The sequence below is a fragment of the Ooceraea biroi genome, chromosome 1, assembly GCF_003672135.1.
Source record: "Ooceraea biroi isolate clonal line C1 chromosome 1, Obir_v5.4, whole genome shotgun sequence".
NCBI classification, from domain to species: domain Eukaryota; kingdom Metazoa; phylum Arthropoda; class Insecta; order Hymenoptera; family Formicidae; genus Ooceraea; species Ooceraea biroi.
The window spans coordinates 19,414,652-19,432,277 of record NC_039506.1 but is presented as its reverse complement, the minus strand read 5'-3'; the positions used below and the strand labels follow the sequence as shown (position 1 = coordinate 19,432,277).

Here is a 17,626-nt window from a genome sequence, read left to right as displayed (position 1 = left end):
GATAACTCTTTTATCTTTTATGATGTAAAAAGAAAAAAGAAATTGGAATATTATTTCCCGTGAAATCGATTAGCGAATTCCTGTTTTACAAACAAATTTCTTTGAAAAATACATTCGTATTTCATTCCAAAGTACATTCACTTTTCATCTCACAGAATTATGACGCTGCGACTGCCTTAGGATTATAAACGAGAAAGTTCCGTAAACTATGTCGTCGTTAATGATATAGATCATGTACGCTGTAATGTTTCATGGATTCTATAACCGCGACAATGCGTCTTTGAGCTTCGCGATCTTACACATATCGTATGACATTTTCTTCTTACAAGTGCAAAATGAATTTTTTCACATAATATATATTTATGTATCATGTATCTCATGAACGATCTGAAACTTTGTTGTTTGGAATATGTTTTTATTTCGGCCGATAAAAGATTCTTTTGTTTTCCTCTTCTATAGCGGAGATCAAATAACCGGCTTCCTGAAACTGCGCGCTGATGTAATTCAACTTGGTTTCCGTCGCAATACACTCGACGTTAAATTGTCTCTCACCCCCCGTGGATACACGGAGCTACCGCCAGCACATAAGACGAGTTATCTTCGTGTGCTCGGGTATGTAGCGAGTGACTCGTCGACAATTTTTCCAACGCACGGCGTTATATTCCCGGACGATGTAGGCCAACGAATGACGTTTCGCGTAAAGCGGATTGACAGCGAGGCGCGTACGCGTCCGCGACAAATACGCCTCTTAAATTCTTTAGCATGTCAAATGCGCGATCGTTATGTTGTATTATTTATCAATTCCTCGCCGCGTTGCGCACCTATAGACTCGGTGACGATCCGACAGCATGTGCTATAAGCTCCTCGGCGATGAACTCGTCCGGCGAGCCGTTGGCTCCTTGCCGTGGCTTTACGATCGTTGATCCGCTTTGGGGTATTTATTTCTTCAGCTGGCCGAATGCCTTCCCGCGTGAAAATTGCGGAGGCGACGAAGTCAAAGGTCAGGGTCGAAATTGGTCGACCGAGGAAATTTGCGATCGAGAAACCGCGATTATTTGTTACCGTCAGATATTTCCAATCGGCAGTTCTCAAAGTGTGGAAGCATGTAATTGATTAACCCGCTAGCATAGCTCAGAGAAAATGCCTCATTTCGCTACATGTATCATCAATTTGATAACATGTTATTGTTCGACGAAATTGCTTCGTAAATGAATGGCCTTTGTATATAGGCGTTGAATAATGCGCGAGCATCTCTCTCAATTGAACTTTGAAATCGATAAGTTATCTGTGTCTAGCGAGAAGTTCGAAATATCATTTCCATGATATTTGCAAGGACGCATTGAGATTCAGAGAGTGGCGCCACAAATTTCTCGTTGGAAGAGAGCGCAGTAAAATACCAAATTGTTATACTGGGAAAACCTCGCAGAATTCTCGGTACACAACTGTGATATGGCCTGCCAGAACCTGAATCACGCGGAAACGATGTCTCCGAGCGCGGAGGTACACGTCGAGTTCCTCTCGAAGAACCGTATCTCTCTAGCTGCCATCGAGTTCTTGTCAACAAGTATGTAATGCCATTACATGTATCGAGCTCTCATGTATGCGCAGCATTGCAGCAATGTAAGACGAATAATATACATACTCGCGGCACTGCGCATACTCTATAGAGAGAAAACATTTCCTCGAAGAAATATAAGAAAGATAAGATAAAAAGAATACGAAGGTATGCGAAACAAGAACACTACCTATATGTCAGGATTCTTATGCTTTTTCTTATCTACACGACTTAAAATTGATGAAAAATCCGTGTCGTGTGTATCACGCGATGAATGATGATTCATGCTCAATTTGAGGAAATAAATCAAGTTTCAGTTTCCATTATGTTTCAAATCTGACACTATAGTCGCGGAGATTCTACAAGTGCCCAGATATTTATAATATAAATTCTATTGCGATTCATAAAAGGGTAATCATATGAGAAATTGATTCTCCAGTCTCTCTACTCGCACTCGTACATCTCGCTGTGCTGTACCATGTGCATTTGACGACGTTACGAGCGTCGACCGCGCAAGTATTTCCGGATGCTGTGCGAGACGACCGCGACGGCGCGATCTTTCCGCGTTTTCACGTCGCTCGTTGCGTATCGTGCGGCATGATAATGCACGCCTCGCGTTTCTCAAGTCTTTAGTTAGGATTTATTCGTGCTGCATCACTTAGCGTCGAGGAATGCAGATGTTACAGCGAGTAATTTCCAGTGAGTTCTATTTAGACTCGTATTCTTGTCGATATTATCGAAACGCAGCTTGATATTTTACGTAAAGGTAACAAAAGCTTAAACTACAACGCGTGTTTCCATCGTGTCAAAAAAGGAAAAAAAAAAAAGATCGTTTTGACACGTCACAAATAATGAATGCTTTGCGTTTCGCACTTGAAGAACAAATAACGCGCAGATTCCATACCGGCGCGTTGATGGAAGGTAATTCCATCAGCGGGTTCGCGATATCGAAAAAGTTTGGTCCCGATATGCCGTAATGTCACCGAGTCTACGCAGTGATAAAACGACGCGGGATAAAACGACGTAAAATGTCGAGGGAATGCCGGCATAGGCACCTGGAACCCGGCGATAAATTACACCGCGAAATACCCTCCCTCGTCGCGAACGCGACGATAAAACCGATCGAGGATATTCTCTCGTTGCGCGACGAAATAGTGCGACGAGCGCGTACGTAAATGCGATTCTAACCAGTCTTGACGTGGGTGACGACTACGGGCGTCGGCAAAATCGATAGCACTTGGCGAGTTGCCCCGTTGGTCCAGGTTTTCTCCCCGACGTAAAGAGCGTGGGTGACCAGAAACATATATACCCTCCATCTATCTATCTGTGACGCGTCTCTCTTCCCCCGACTCTCCCGCGCACTCGCACCCCTTCGACGCTATACCGGGTGTCGAAGACGTACGAGCAACCGTGAAACTTGGCTGGTGCCTCATTTCGGCGATGTCCGACCAAGGGAGAACGCCCGATATCGCTGAGACACGCTGTATCTAGAAGAGAGATAAAGAATGAAGCGAATCGAATCAACCTTCGCACACTACAATCTTCATTCAGAATCACCCCCGCGTTCTTCCGTGTGACGTCATAGAAAGCATCAGAACATTCACTGCTCCATGCGCGTGCGTGATAGACGGAGCAGAGAGAAATAAGGGGGAGGAGGCGAAGTGATCTGGGATGCGCTCGCGCACAAACGATGCTCCAGGACTATGCCCCTTACCAGTGGTAGTAGTGGTAGCGATAGTGGAGGACTTTGTACTGGTAGTAGAGAATTTGTCCTCCCGCGTCCCACCGACTATCGCTGGCGTTGCTGTTGTTGCTGCCGCCACCACCACCACCACCATTAGTCCGTTGCCTTTCACTTGCGCGAGCTCAGTTCACTGGTGTCCCTCATCAGCTGCGGATCTTTCGAAACGACGCGCAGTCACTTAGACGTGGTCTTTAGTAGTCTTCAGTAGCATCTACCAAGTTCAACGTATTAACGCTAGGTACACGACTTCCGTTTTTCACATTATCGTACGTTAAATAGCTCGTTACGTTTTGTCTGAACGTGTGGAAGACACATCGATTCGCATCGGGAGTGAACGGTGAATCGTGCTTCTGGATCTAGGTATCGGCGTCCTAGTTCATTGTTGTCGCATCTTACGTTTCAGCTTCCCGAGGAGCTGTCTTGAGCGTTCAGCGTTCCATTCGAATGAAATTCGTTAAACTCTATTCAGAAGATCGATACAATTCCCACAGAAAGGAGGTAAAGCAACTTCCGTCAAGGATGTATCATAATTGTCTCTTATGAGAGAAACTCTCTCCAAGTTTCTGTGTCGTGTATCAACGTCAAGAGGATGCGTGCCTAAAGAAGACAGTGATCGCGTGTCCAGTGTACGTTTTGAATCACTGCATATAGTGCTTTCTCGTCGTTATCGTATCACACGTGTCCATGCACGCAATTCGTGCGTTTCAAAGGAGTCATACCGCATCATACTTCCCGATTGCAAATTTTCCCGTTTGTCCGTTTGTTACGTGAACAAATAAGTGTTTGGGAATATGGTGTTTTACGTGAGTAATCTTTTCATTGGGATGCACAGTTTGTAGCGTGCGCAAAGTTCTTCTGTACTTTCGCAAGTATTGTTGTTTGTTACACGAATCGAAGCTTTCCTGTGTTTTTCATCGTATTGCGCAACTTTACTGTTTTTACGAATAGTATATAGTATTATATTGCGAATGAATTTCAAACAACCGATAGTGTACTAAAATAATTAAAGAAGGAGGATGTTGAAAATCTGTCGATGCTTCGACTTGTTGCACTTTTCTGACCGGCACAGATATATCTACGTATGAAAGTCAATAGCCGAGGGCCTCGAACGAATATGCGCGCGTACGTCGCGCACCCGGACGTAACCTCGTGGCATTTCTGTGCACTCATACACTTTGAGCACCATGACATAGATACGCGATGAAGGGCGCACTAGATGGTGATGCATTCGTCGGAAATTCGCGCGATGCACGCGAGATATTAAAATGCTTTTTACCTTTATTGATCTTTAATCGCGCGACGCTCTTCGGGGGTCAAAGTGTGACGTTGTATCACATGAATTAACATACAAACACTTTTATTATTTCAATCTCATTCAAAATATCAATGAAACAAATCCGACGTTCTACGTATTAACATATGCTTGAAATTTGTCACACGTTACCATTAAAATTTATGATACGATGATGATGATAGTTTGAGAAATAATCAAATATCTCGTCGAGAGGTCACTATGGTTGAGAACAATTTTGTGAGTTTTATAGAAAAATATTAAAAGCATAAACACATAAGTTATATTACACTATATATGCATAATATAATATAATATAATATAATATAATTGAAAAGAATAACTACGTTTGCAGTAGTTGCATTGATTGTCAGATTCATGTCGTCGGGTTCATGAAATACGTTTGTGGCATACATAATTCTGTTTATTGAAATAAATGATTAACCTGTCGCGCGTACAACGGAGAATCGCGTAAAAGTCTCGTCTCTTGTGATTGTTGCAGTGTGGCTCCCTGGAGATCGGCGAGGAACGCCAACGTCGGGTCGCTATGATGGAGTCGCTCTGCCAAGTGAACGGCAGTAAGACCAACGGCATCGGCAATGGAGATCTTAGCAATGAAAGCAACATTAATAACAACAATACCCACAATAACAACAACAACAATAACAACAACAGCAATACCACTACTGATTGTCCGGATCCTCAGCAGAGGTTGGCAGTGTTGAGCTTCGAGCAAGTGCGCCGCCTGAACGACGTAATGAACGAGGTCGTCAGCATCCACGGCCGAGGAAACTTTCCTACCTTGGAAGTTCGACTGAGGGACCTCGTGACAGTGGTGCGCAGCAAGCTGGAGACCGATCCGAGTAACGGAGGTGCCGGTATGAGGGTACGTGACATCCGACTGAACGGCGGCGCTGCTTCTCACGTGCTGGCCACCGAATCTCAACCTTACAACGACTTGGACCTTATCTTCGCGGTCGAGTTGTCCAGCGGCCGTAACTACGACAAGGTCAAGGCCGCGGTGCTCGGTTCCTTGTTTGACTTGCTGCCGGAGGGCGTGAGCCGCAAACGCATCACCACGTGTAGCCTGAAAGAGGCCTATGTCAGCAAGATGGTGAAGGTGAACAACGATGGTGACCGGTGGTCTCTGATCTCTCTTGGCAACTCCCGGGGTCACCGGAACGTCGAGCTGAAATTCGTCGACTCGATGAGACGACAGTTTGAATTCTCCGTCGATTCCTTCCAGATCGTTCTCGATTCCTTGTTGCTGTTTTACGAGTGCAGCAAGTTGCCGATCGCCGAGAACTTTTACCCTACCGTCGTGGGCGAGTCCGTCTACGGTGATTTTCAAGAAGCGCTCTATCATTTGCACAAAAAGCTCATCTCGACGAGGCATCCCGAAGAGATACGTGGTGGTGGCTTGCTCAAGTATTGCAACCTACTCGTCAAGATGTACAAGCCGTCTCAGCCCGACTACATCAAGACTCTCGAACGATACATGTGTTCGAGATTTTTCATCGATTTCCCGGACATAGGGCAGCAACGGTCCAAGCTCGAAAACTACCTGTGGAATCACTTCGTCGGACCCGAGGAGGAGGCCTTGAAATATCAGTACCTGATGCTGCTGCACAGCGTTGTCGAGGAGTCCACCGTGTGCCTGATGGGTCACGAACGACGGCAGACGCTTGCTCTGATTCAGAGTCTCGCTTACCAGGTGCTCTGCCAAGAACAACAGCAGCGACTGACGAGTCATCAGCAGGCGCCGCAGGGACCGCCTGCCACTTATGTCTACGCCAACGGGTATTACTATGCGCCTGTGATACCTACGGCAGCATGCTACACGTGCACCTGCAACTGGATGGCCTGCTCGTCGTGATGGGACGACATAGACGATAACGCCGTATCCGTGGACGCTGCCACCGCCGCCGTCGCCGCCACTACCACAACCACTATCACCACCACCACCACCACTACCATCACCACGACTACCAGCACCACCGCCATCGTCACCTCCGATGTCACCACCACTACCACCAAAATGGAAGTTGCTAACGAGCCCAACCATGCCTATCACTACGGTCATTGGTATCAATGGTACGATAAATGCGGAGTCTATTATCTTTGCACCTCTGGCCTCTATTGTCCTCTCGAGAAGTTTGGAGACCCCTGTTGCATTTGTGGTTCTTTCAAAGAGCTTGAGGATGCAGAAAGAAGTGGCATCGATCGTGTCTGTCGATCTGTGTCCAAAGGACTCAAGCTTCTCAGTTGACGTTTGTCAGACTCGTTGACGGAACGACGCAAGGTGGTTCAATATGGAGTGGACTGAAAAATAAATCGTTTTCGATGCTGCGCGTATAATCATCGATAAATGCGGGAACAACAAAGTCGTGGGTTGTGTTTGAGATTGGCGAATCCACGATATCATCGACTGCAGAAAAGAAGCGTACACAGGATGTGAACGGGGACGCGCGGAGTCTCTTTTCTCATCACGAATCTCCGTCGCGAGTACTGCTCTTCCTGGACGCTCGTAAACGCTCGGTGGCGGTCGCTGCAGTGAAGTCAGGATACAATGTTGATTATCGGTTACGGTTGCGGTGAAACGACCAAAAGACTATAAGATTCTCCAGAAACAGAAATGTTTGTGTTGTGCCTAAATACAAAAAAGAACGAAGAAAGACCGAGAGATGTTCGGAGAAGACGAAGAAGGGGATTTCGCCGATGCGTTCAAGAAACGATAAATGTAGCAAGAAGGCGAAATAGTCTTAAATTAATGGAGCGAGCGCGATTTTCATATTGATTAAGCGCGAATCTTGAAAAAGAAGTGATTCGTTAGAATGATATGGTACGGAATTGCGATGGTACGATCGACATTATATACACAGCGGGTCCTGAACGATACCGTGTTGAAGAGAAAACGAAAACGCAGGAGAATGCGAGATGTCACGACGGAATCTAATACAAACAGAGAGAAAAGGAGGAGACAGTCGATAAGAATGGACGACTCGCGATCACGATTGAATCACGAGCGAGACACGTTCCTCTGTTTCACTCGTTTGTTGCTTTTCCGTTTCGTACATCTCATAGAACTGATCGCGCGCCGAATAACAGGGAGAGAGGATCCAGCGAAAAGGAAAATTCAGCGAAGAAGGAAAGCACGTTACGGGCGCGTGGCATTTTGGCTACGAAAAAAAAATTTATATATATATATACATAAATATAAATATAAATATATTTAAATATACAGATATATATATATATATATATATATATATGTATAAACTCTATGTAAAAATAATTAATGTGTGGCTGTGAACACATTTCATTTAGATACTGTGTATAACGTGATAAGATTTCATTCGAAAAGATAACGTAGCGGCGGCACGGTCGGCGCGTCGGAGAGAGAACGAGCAGTAATACGCGGATCGAGAGGGAAATGTTTCCGAGCTGTTTCTTTTTTCCATTTCTGCGAGAATACGAGCGGGCATACATGCACAGACACACGGATAGACGCATATGTTTACATATCTGCATATATTAAACGCGTCTGACAAATCGTGCTTTTCTTTAACGATAAATGTTATATGAGTATAAAGAAGGTTTCAAAAAAGATGTGATTATACGATTGTTTATTGATAAGAATTTACGATTGAATTTCTTTCCAATGGTTTTAATGTAATTATGCAATTCATGACGTAGAAAACGGAATCATTGGTATCATGAAACGAAGTGCATTACATTACGGCAGAAAATCTAGAGGATATGTAAAAAGTATTTATAAATACTTTGAAAGTAATCCGAGAATCGATTATTATTGACATATGTTTTGATACGTTTTAAGATATGCTATTATCGTGCCTATCGTTTTGATAATCGCATAGCTCGCGTGAATATTTCACATCCCTATGCGTACTAAGTGATTTACTTTGATTCTATTCGTTTGATTCTCTAAAATCCGCCCCGTCTTTATCACATTTTTTGAAAACATTTTCTTACTCATGCGTTATCTGTTGTCGGGAGAAACTACGATCATTGTAACAGCATTCTGCACACAAAGGAATAACTCGAGATTCCACGTTCTTCGTGGCACGCTTTTGCAGCCTGAAATTCGCGGCGCGCACACGCACGCTCAAATGGATACAAAGAAGACGGATGATGATGTCGATGGAAAAAAGATGCAAAACGGAACAAAGAGATTGAAAGAAAAAGAGATGGGTGACACCACTTAAGACTCTTCTTCGCCCGTATTCGTTCAAGAATGATTTTCGAAAAAATCGTTTCGCGTTACAGAAGGAAGACGATACGATCGCGTTGATACGTAATGCTACGAACTGGCTCGATTCGCTTGTAATTCGCTCGATTTTAGCACGTCTGGCTTCTCTTTTTCCTTTCTCTCTCTTCTCTCTTCTTTTCTGCTCTTTTTTTCTCTTTTCCTTTCTTTATCTAGCGATGAAGGCTTACATAGCTTTCTTTATATTAGATATCGTAGAATATTTAATATTGTAAACGAGAGATCGTCTCTCGACGACGCGACGCGCCGCGCCGTGCGCGCGCGTGCATCCGCGTGTGTATACACGCGTTATACATACGCGGAGGCATCAGCAAATGTGGCTAGCCGCACATGGGTTCCCCATTCGTATGCGAGTAAGTGAATATACATATATGCGCATTTATACATATGTACATACATATATACATACACACATACATACATACATCATACATACATACATACATACATACATACATACATACATACATACATACATACATACATACATACATACATACATACATACATACATACATACATACATACATACATACATACATACATACATACATACATACATACATACATACATACATACATACATACATACATGCATGCATACATACATACATACATGTGTATATTGTTACGTGCGCTTTTCCATCTTCTCTCATCTTTTCATCTTTTTCTGTATCCCCTCTCCACCCTCCGCGCGCATACATGTGCGCGCGCGCGTGTACTGTGTGTGTATGTGTGTGTATGCATCTCCCTTTACGTGCGTATCCGTATCGACTGGTGACCCCGTTAGTTAGCTCGCTTGCTAACAGGGCCTCGTTTGCCTCGCTCGCTCACTCTTACTTTCAGTTCGCGAGCGAAAGTAAAGGCCTAATAAAAAAGCCCACAAACTGGTTTTTCAGGTATATCGCGTGTTAATGTTAAGGAGATCCAGCCGCCGGCGCAGTCGGAGTGCTTCTATTGCTGTCCTATCGCCTATCGCTCTACTACCACAACTGGTCCCTCCATTACGTCCCTTCTCCTTCTTCCTGAACGCCTCGTATCTCATATCGCGGCTGTCGACGCTTGGTCACGCCAGAATCTGTTCCGCGCCGCGACACTTCGGGAGTTTCCGCAAACGCCAACTTACGGGAAAAGCATGGATATTTGCAAATTGCTGTCAAATTTAATGTGCCGCTGGATATGCAAATTTACTTTGGTTTGATTCTAAATTTTGACGAAATCCTACGTGTAGGATGCTGTGTAATATGAAATAACAGAAACAAAGTTGATAAAGAGAGAGATGAATATGTATATGTATATAATAAATATAAATATTAATCGTTATATATAGTCAGATTTTTATGACGTGGTTGAAATTACGCGCGAGATGATTGGATGTATAAATATCACTTTTCCTTTGATCACCACAGGTGATCGTTCGTACATGTCGGAACACTGTCGGAGTCTCATTTTTTTACCGTATCTCAAGTTTCTTGAATAGAAAACAATTGCTATCAATGTTCGTTTTCATGCTGGAAAGCATTTATTTATAATGACTAACTTTACCTTAGAAATATTTGGTGCGAATAAATTTTAATAATGGCTTTAAATAGATGTTAACTGTATAGTTGTACTATCTTTGTTTTTGCATCGTATCGGATCCACGCGCTGCATTTATTAATCGGCAAATTAATTACGAGTTCAAGATGAATCGGTTAATTAGATTAAAAGAGTTAGACCCTCCGTTGGCTACGAAAGAAAACGTGCTCATCGAGAGCATATTCTGCCCTTTTCTTCGTTGCTTTCCATCGTTCTTGACTGGCGACGCGAATTAAACTCGCAAATAGCTCGCAACAACGAGCACAGGCATTTCTCTCTAGGCTGTTTCTTTCTTTCTTTCCGACTAAGTTTGTTTTATGTATACGAAATATCGATTTACAGTGATTTGTTTAAAACTTTCGACTTAACAACTTACTTTGTAAATGATTTTTTTATGGCATTACCTACTATTGTGATATCCCAAAACAATTCGAAATTCATATCGTTAGATAAAGAGATTGAGTAAAAATGTAGTAATTTTGAGACTAAACGGATCACAAATACTAATCACTAATCCATAGAATATCCAAAAATAAGGTGGTAGTAAGCGTGAGGTTGATAGTTATCGGAATTGCAAAATCCGAAGCAGCGAACATTTTATCTTTGATATTTCGTTTAAGATTCGTTAATTGCTGTGTTGTTTTTATATGTGATTTATTCTATAACCGTTCCACGCGTTGAAAGAGAAGCGGAAAATTGTTTGCCAATTATTATTAGTGCGCTTTTGCTTTGTGAATTTAACTCGAGATTTAGAATAGAATATCTACACAAAGCGCATTGTGTTAATGATTATTTATGCAAGTTAAGCACGTTCCTAATTGCGGAAGAGGAATTCAGGAGCATGATCGAGACAGGTGCCAACTTATTGAAACAATTGTACTTACGATAAGTGTTGGAATTAGCTGCCATTATCAAGGACGCGTTGATTACAATTCAGCGATAAACGAGCGTTAACTGTAACCTGTGTAAGTCACCGCATAGAATTGTCTCTACAATAATAAAGATAAGAATATCAAGTGAATTTATATGTACATTCTACGAGCAAACGCCGACAAACTTACAGTTGATTAACTTGGAGGTTAATTAATCAATGGAGAACGTGCATTCAACAAAATTTCATACATGTATATTACATTATACATGTATGAAATTTTATATACTATGTAAATTATATATCACATTAACTTATATACTATATTAACAAAGGAAAATTAGAAATGCGGAATGTAAACCAAATGATTTTTTCTTTTTGCTTTCGTATCGGCAACATTTAAATAATTTCTAAATTAAGCCAAATAAATGAAAAATTAGTATTTAAAAAAGTACGATGTAGAAGTCAATGTATATTGTGCATAAACATGTGGAATGATCATTTTCATTGTTATACACGATAAAAATAACATTCGAAAGCTCGTGCTGCGATATTCAAGCCGCATATTATTATTATTACTACTATTATTATTATTATTATTATTATTATTATTATTATTATAAGGGAAAGAAAGTAAATGCGGTATCGTAACAGAAATATCGCTTAGAAACAGGATAACGTAATTGTGCGCACATGCATCTATCGATCGCGAAATTATAATAATAAAACGCGTACAAGAGGAAGAATCAAAACGGAAATGTCACATGTGCTTTCAAGCGCAAGCGTGAACGCACCGACGCAAAATTTGTATTACAATCCATACGTGACACGCAGAAAGACTGATAAAGTTCCGATTTCTCTTTTTATTCTAGCAATCGAGCAAATTAGGTATTTGTATTAGCATTGATATAATTTTGTTGGACATACGACTGAAGCGTGTACGTTATTATAAGACGAGTCTAAAATGCGAATTTCCAGATAAGATAGAAAAACGATATAAAAGCTGCAAGACTTGTAAATTTTTCGAGAGATATGAAATGTAAAAATATAACAAAATTACGAAAGTATTTATAAAATGTATAGTAAAGAGTAAAATTCAATCTAATTTGCAAAACGTGAAATATTGATGTCTCTTGGAATAATTGAAGTTTCAATGATCGTTCCGTTTGCGCGATTGATTCTTCAAATCAAGTTCTATATGAATGAAAGGAATACGCAGGCACATGGTCGCCGTAGCGAATCTCGAAAGAATATATAGAAGCCCTCTCGAGATTGTCCGTCATTAATAATTTCGTTCTCTCATTGTGATTGTCTTTCGTTATCGATCGAGGTAAATCCCGATATTTCACTAAACTAAGCTTTAAGGTCCACGATTGATACGTAACTGTACTATACATACAAAAAACACACACACATACAAACATATTTCTTGTAAGGTTCGAAAGATACGCGCCCATGTACATCACTATTATATATTTTATTACAGGAGAAATGCGATACTAATAAATTTATCTCTATTAATATGTGTAATGTCTAATGAAACGCTATAACGTAATTACATGGTAATTAAAGGAAACTAGCACAGCCGCAGAAAGAAAAAATGTATTTAAAGAATGCTATTATCGTCCTTAGTGTTTACTAGATTACCTTTTACGATTTTTAATCCTTTAGTAAGTCCTGTAACGCGTCCGAGCGCACTCGCGCGAAAGAGAGCGAGAGGGAGAGAAAGAAAAGAACAATCGGAGGTTGAACCAGAAGTGACAGAACGACAGGAAGAGAAGGATATATATACATACATACATACATACATACATACATACATACATACATACATACATACATACATACATACATACATACATACATACATACATACATACATACATACATACTTCACGTACACACACCAATAGAAATAAAGATATATATGTGTGTGTATATATATATCTTTATTTCTATTACACACACACACACACACACATATAATTACGTTCAGAGACGAGTTAAGAGTAGCTTGTGACTCAAACCCGAGAAAATCGTAAATCGTCCTCAAAGAGGGGAGGAAACAAAGGCTGGCCTAAAACAATCGAGGGAAATCGCGGTCGACTCATCTTTCCCATGACGAACGTTTTCTGATTTCGTTCGTACAAGCGCTTTTTTTAAGACACGACAGACATCGTCGGGACTTAACTCGCCGCTGGACTCGGCTGCACGCGCCGTGCATATGTACGTACGCGTGTGCGCGCGCGCGTAATACACACACACCTGCGTATGTATACCCACGCATCCTCGAACCAAGGTACGTGTTACTCTGTTTTACATTACGTGCGAATACGTACGCCGCAAGCAGCTGAAAACTGGAAGGAAAGGCGAAAAAGGAAGAACTGCGTAGACCTTATTGCAACTTTAGCATAATTCCAGCGGAAATGCGTCCAAAATACATACTTGCGTATATCATATGTGCTCGAGGGTCTTTCGAGTCGACGTCGCTGTCGAAATCTGTGAGTCGATGCTCGTACCGGCTATGCGAGCTCGTACTCTAAGAAACTTAAATGTGCATACAGCGACATAAAAATGAAACATGTACAATTCGATTAAAATGATAATAATATATAATGAATTTAATCTACTGCAAAATGTTGGTAAAGCGGAACTGCAAAATATTTTTTGAATTGGTTGTGATTGTACATAGTTAGTCCTTGACTGTTAGTTATATATCACTGAATACGTAAAGACGAAATATATATGTACATATATATCATAAATAAATAAATATATAAATGAAACAAGTAAAAAATTGAAAATCTATAAAATTACAAAGAATACAATAATTACAAACGTTTTACTGTTATTCGTAATGCTAGACTCGTAATAAATATAATAAGGTACGAATTAATAATTAAGAGCTGAGACAACGACGTCGACTTGACTGGATTCGCGATAGATAAATAACGATAATATAATATATAAGGCCTCGAGATAGATAATATTCTTGCCTCATACATTTAATCAGGAGTGAAATGTACGAAATTTTCAGACGGTAAGACCGTCTGTATACTTGGTGAAAATAATAAGACTCGTTTAAGTATGTCTATAAAGGTAACGCTATTTTTTGTGGCTTGATGTAAAATTAAGATGTAAAATAATAAATGAAGAAACCTCTACGGAAATGAAATTTTATCAGTCTATAGTTGGAAAAATAGTTGATAAAGATACTAGATATAAAAACATTTGAAATTGCGAGGAAAATTTATCTAATGAAACTAATCCTTTTCTCATATCGATGATATCGTCGTTCCACGATCGTAAGGGCAACGCAATTGGCAACAACATCCTAATAATTCACTCGTCGAACGTAAATTCTTCAATAAATTGCATCGTTTGATATTGTATGATTTCGTTATTGCGAATTTAAATGACGGTGAATACGAAATTAATTTTAGGTGCTATTGTGAACGGCGAACGAATTGGGATTGCCTTGTGAATTAAGATGTTTAAATTTGACAAGTTACGTTAAGGGACGAAAGCCTCGGTATGAATCATACACGTACCGTATATCATTATTTAGTGCCGACAATTAATTAAACATTTACGGCTGCAAAGATTCCAGTGATTTAACCGATATATCTGGTGCGGCATGGTACAACGTGCGTCACGATATTGAACACCAACGACGATTTTCGTTGCGTCGATAGATTCTCAGTGATGCCAGATGCCCTAAAACAAATTGGTTTTACGAGCCAAATCAAATCTATTGTATAAAAAATAACAGCATAAAAGAAAGAAAACGTCAAAAAAGAAAATGCATGCACAATGAGAGGAGAATAATGGAATAATGCAGAGAGAAAAAAATAAAAGTTTTTCTATAATTTTTTTACTTAAAAAAACTTTTTCTCGGATGTTTACACAATAAAAAGCTTTCTTTGTTTTCTCAGTAAAGCAGTTAAAGTCGAGGAAATGGCGTGCTCTTGATCTGGCATCACTAACGAGGAAGTAAGTGGCTCGATCCTTCGGAAGTGCACGCTCTTTTTATTTTATGGCGGTCGGTCCGAGAATTGTTTAATCTATTCAATCTGATTATCTCTGCCCGGCGATACTGTTTGAGAGAGACAGATGAGTGACTTGAAATTCAATACATTATTATGATATATTTGATTCCGTCTGATTGCATATGACTTAAAATCTTGTTCTATTATTCTTAGGAACGACATCGATCAATGGCAGAACAGATCACACTCTAATTTCGCGAAAGCAAAAATACGGCTAATGGATATTCACAAAGATTACACAGTACGATGCATTCTTCCGATTTCACATCTTGCATACAAGAACAATTCGGATTCGTGTTGCGGATTCGATCTTTTGGTTTGATGTACCGCGACCATTAAAGTAGCATTTATAATTCAGCATTGGGAAATACATTTGGAAAATGGAAGAGATTGGCTGCAACAATATTTCATTTGCAGCGCGCTGAAGAGAGAGAGATTTCGTCCCTTCGACTATCCATTACAATTAAGTTATTACACTGATTAATGGTTGTATCAGCTATTACTAGCGGTTAGACGAGCAGTGCAGCAACCGCGTTCTGATCATGTGCGTGTGTCTAAATCCGTATCTGTTCCGTTGTAGTGACATAGCAATATCGCATAACGATGAGACACGCGTATCGTGGTGAGAAAATATTGCTGCAGCCCTTTTCCCTTTTTCCCTATTTTCCTTTTGTATATGAAACAAAAAGTCATAAAGTGAAGAAATAAAAATAATATCAATCGGGCCTTCTTCCTCGCGTATAATCTTTTTAACTTACCAATGAAAACGTGTCGCTGTCCTCTTTGCCGATGCGGAACAGTCGGATAAAGGATGAAGAACTTGCGTGATCTTCGAACCGACGCTGCCGGAAGTTCAGTCTCATTCTCGGACAATCCCGAGACTGCCTCGACTTTCGACGACCGATTAGAGCGATCGCGATGCCACTAAGCCAGAGGGATCGCGCGTTCTCGTATTCCTTTTTCCTCACTTATCCTCACGCTTTCTCTTTCCCATAAAACCTGTGGTATCCCGTGCAAATGGAATCCCGTCCTTCGCTTCTCGTTCAATCATTTAATGTTGATTCTCTTCGTTATCTTCCTCTCTTTGGATTCCCCTTGTAGCGATCGGATCGAGATTCGATCTTTGTTAGATTCATACGCGTACACCACATACGTGCGTACGCAGGTACATTCGACACACGTCGCGTACACGCATATACAGGTGATAAAAACATATGCATACATACACTTTTAACACAGATGTAATATACTCGATACACGTAACACACGGAAAATAAAACAACGACGCACGCATATCGCGCGTACGAAATTTACAATGATTACTGTTAACGAATGATTTTACTTGGTAATAATAATTATAACATTGAAGTTAATATTATCCGTTTGTAGTTTAAGAAGAGTTTAAAATGGAGTGAGAGTGAGAATGAACGAGTGAGAAATAAGGAGAAAATGCGAAATAAACAACAATGAAAACAAATGAAAGGGAAAATTATATCTTTTTCGTGCGATCCAAGTGGGCGCTAATCTTAATAAATTTCTTTTTTTCATCTCTCTGACTTGCCCATGATTATATATTCCCATATATAAAAATGTTATAAGAATACTTATAAAAAGTGAAAATAAATATCATGTAAACATCGAGAATACAAATTACGTGTCATTTACATCCTTTATTACATTTCCTTTCTCCTTCCTCGCGTATCTGTTACACTTTTAATTATCATGTAAAAAACGGATAAAAATTTACGGAGTTGTTCTAGCTGGAAAAAAACATTTGGCAGATCCAGGATGTCGGGACCGGAAGAATCGAGTACCTTTATAACCACTAATGCTCGACATTTGTGCATAGCAGTTATTCTCTCCGATTCGATTCGTAGTATCTCTGGTTGGAAGGACATCCAGCGAATCTGAAATGCGCGCGTGTGTGTGCGTGTTTCATTATACTTTTGTCGTGAATAAATTTTGCGTGACAATTGAAAGGTCGCATAAACCGACATGATATTACGCAGCTTAGATCCACCACAAGAAAAAATTCACTTTTTTGCGTGAGTTCCACATTCGCTAATCCGGCTTGTAATTTCGGAAAATTGACGAAATCATACAAATGACATTTATTACGATATTTCTGGTCGATTGGTCACGGCCACTTTCGGTCTCGATTATTCGCGTGATTAAGTATGCATTTCATTTTCGTTTCAATTTTTAGCCGTCGAGCCCACTCAGCTTTTGCGGCTATATCTGCACACGCAG

The 17,626-nt window shown here is 40.6% G+C and overlaps 1 protein-coding gene across 1 annotated transcript in view; it reads left to right on the top strand.

Moving 5' to 3' along the window:
- LOC113561396 (terminal nucleotidyltransferase 5C) overlaps positions 1–7,783 on the top strand; it is a 61,404-nt gene extending 53,621 nt beyond the window's left edge. Inside the window, 1 exon segment of the mRNA XM_011336751.3 lies at positions 5,093–7,783. Coding sequence (XP_011335053.2) covers positions 5,093–6,859 — 1,767 coding nt within the window. The 3' untranslated portion in view covers positions 6,860–7,783.
- Positions 7,784–17,626: the final 9,843 nt, after the last annotated feature.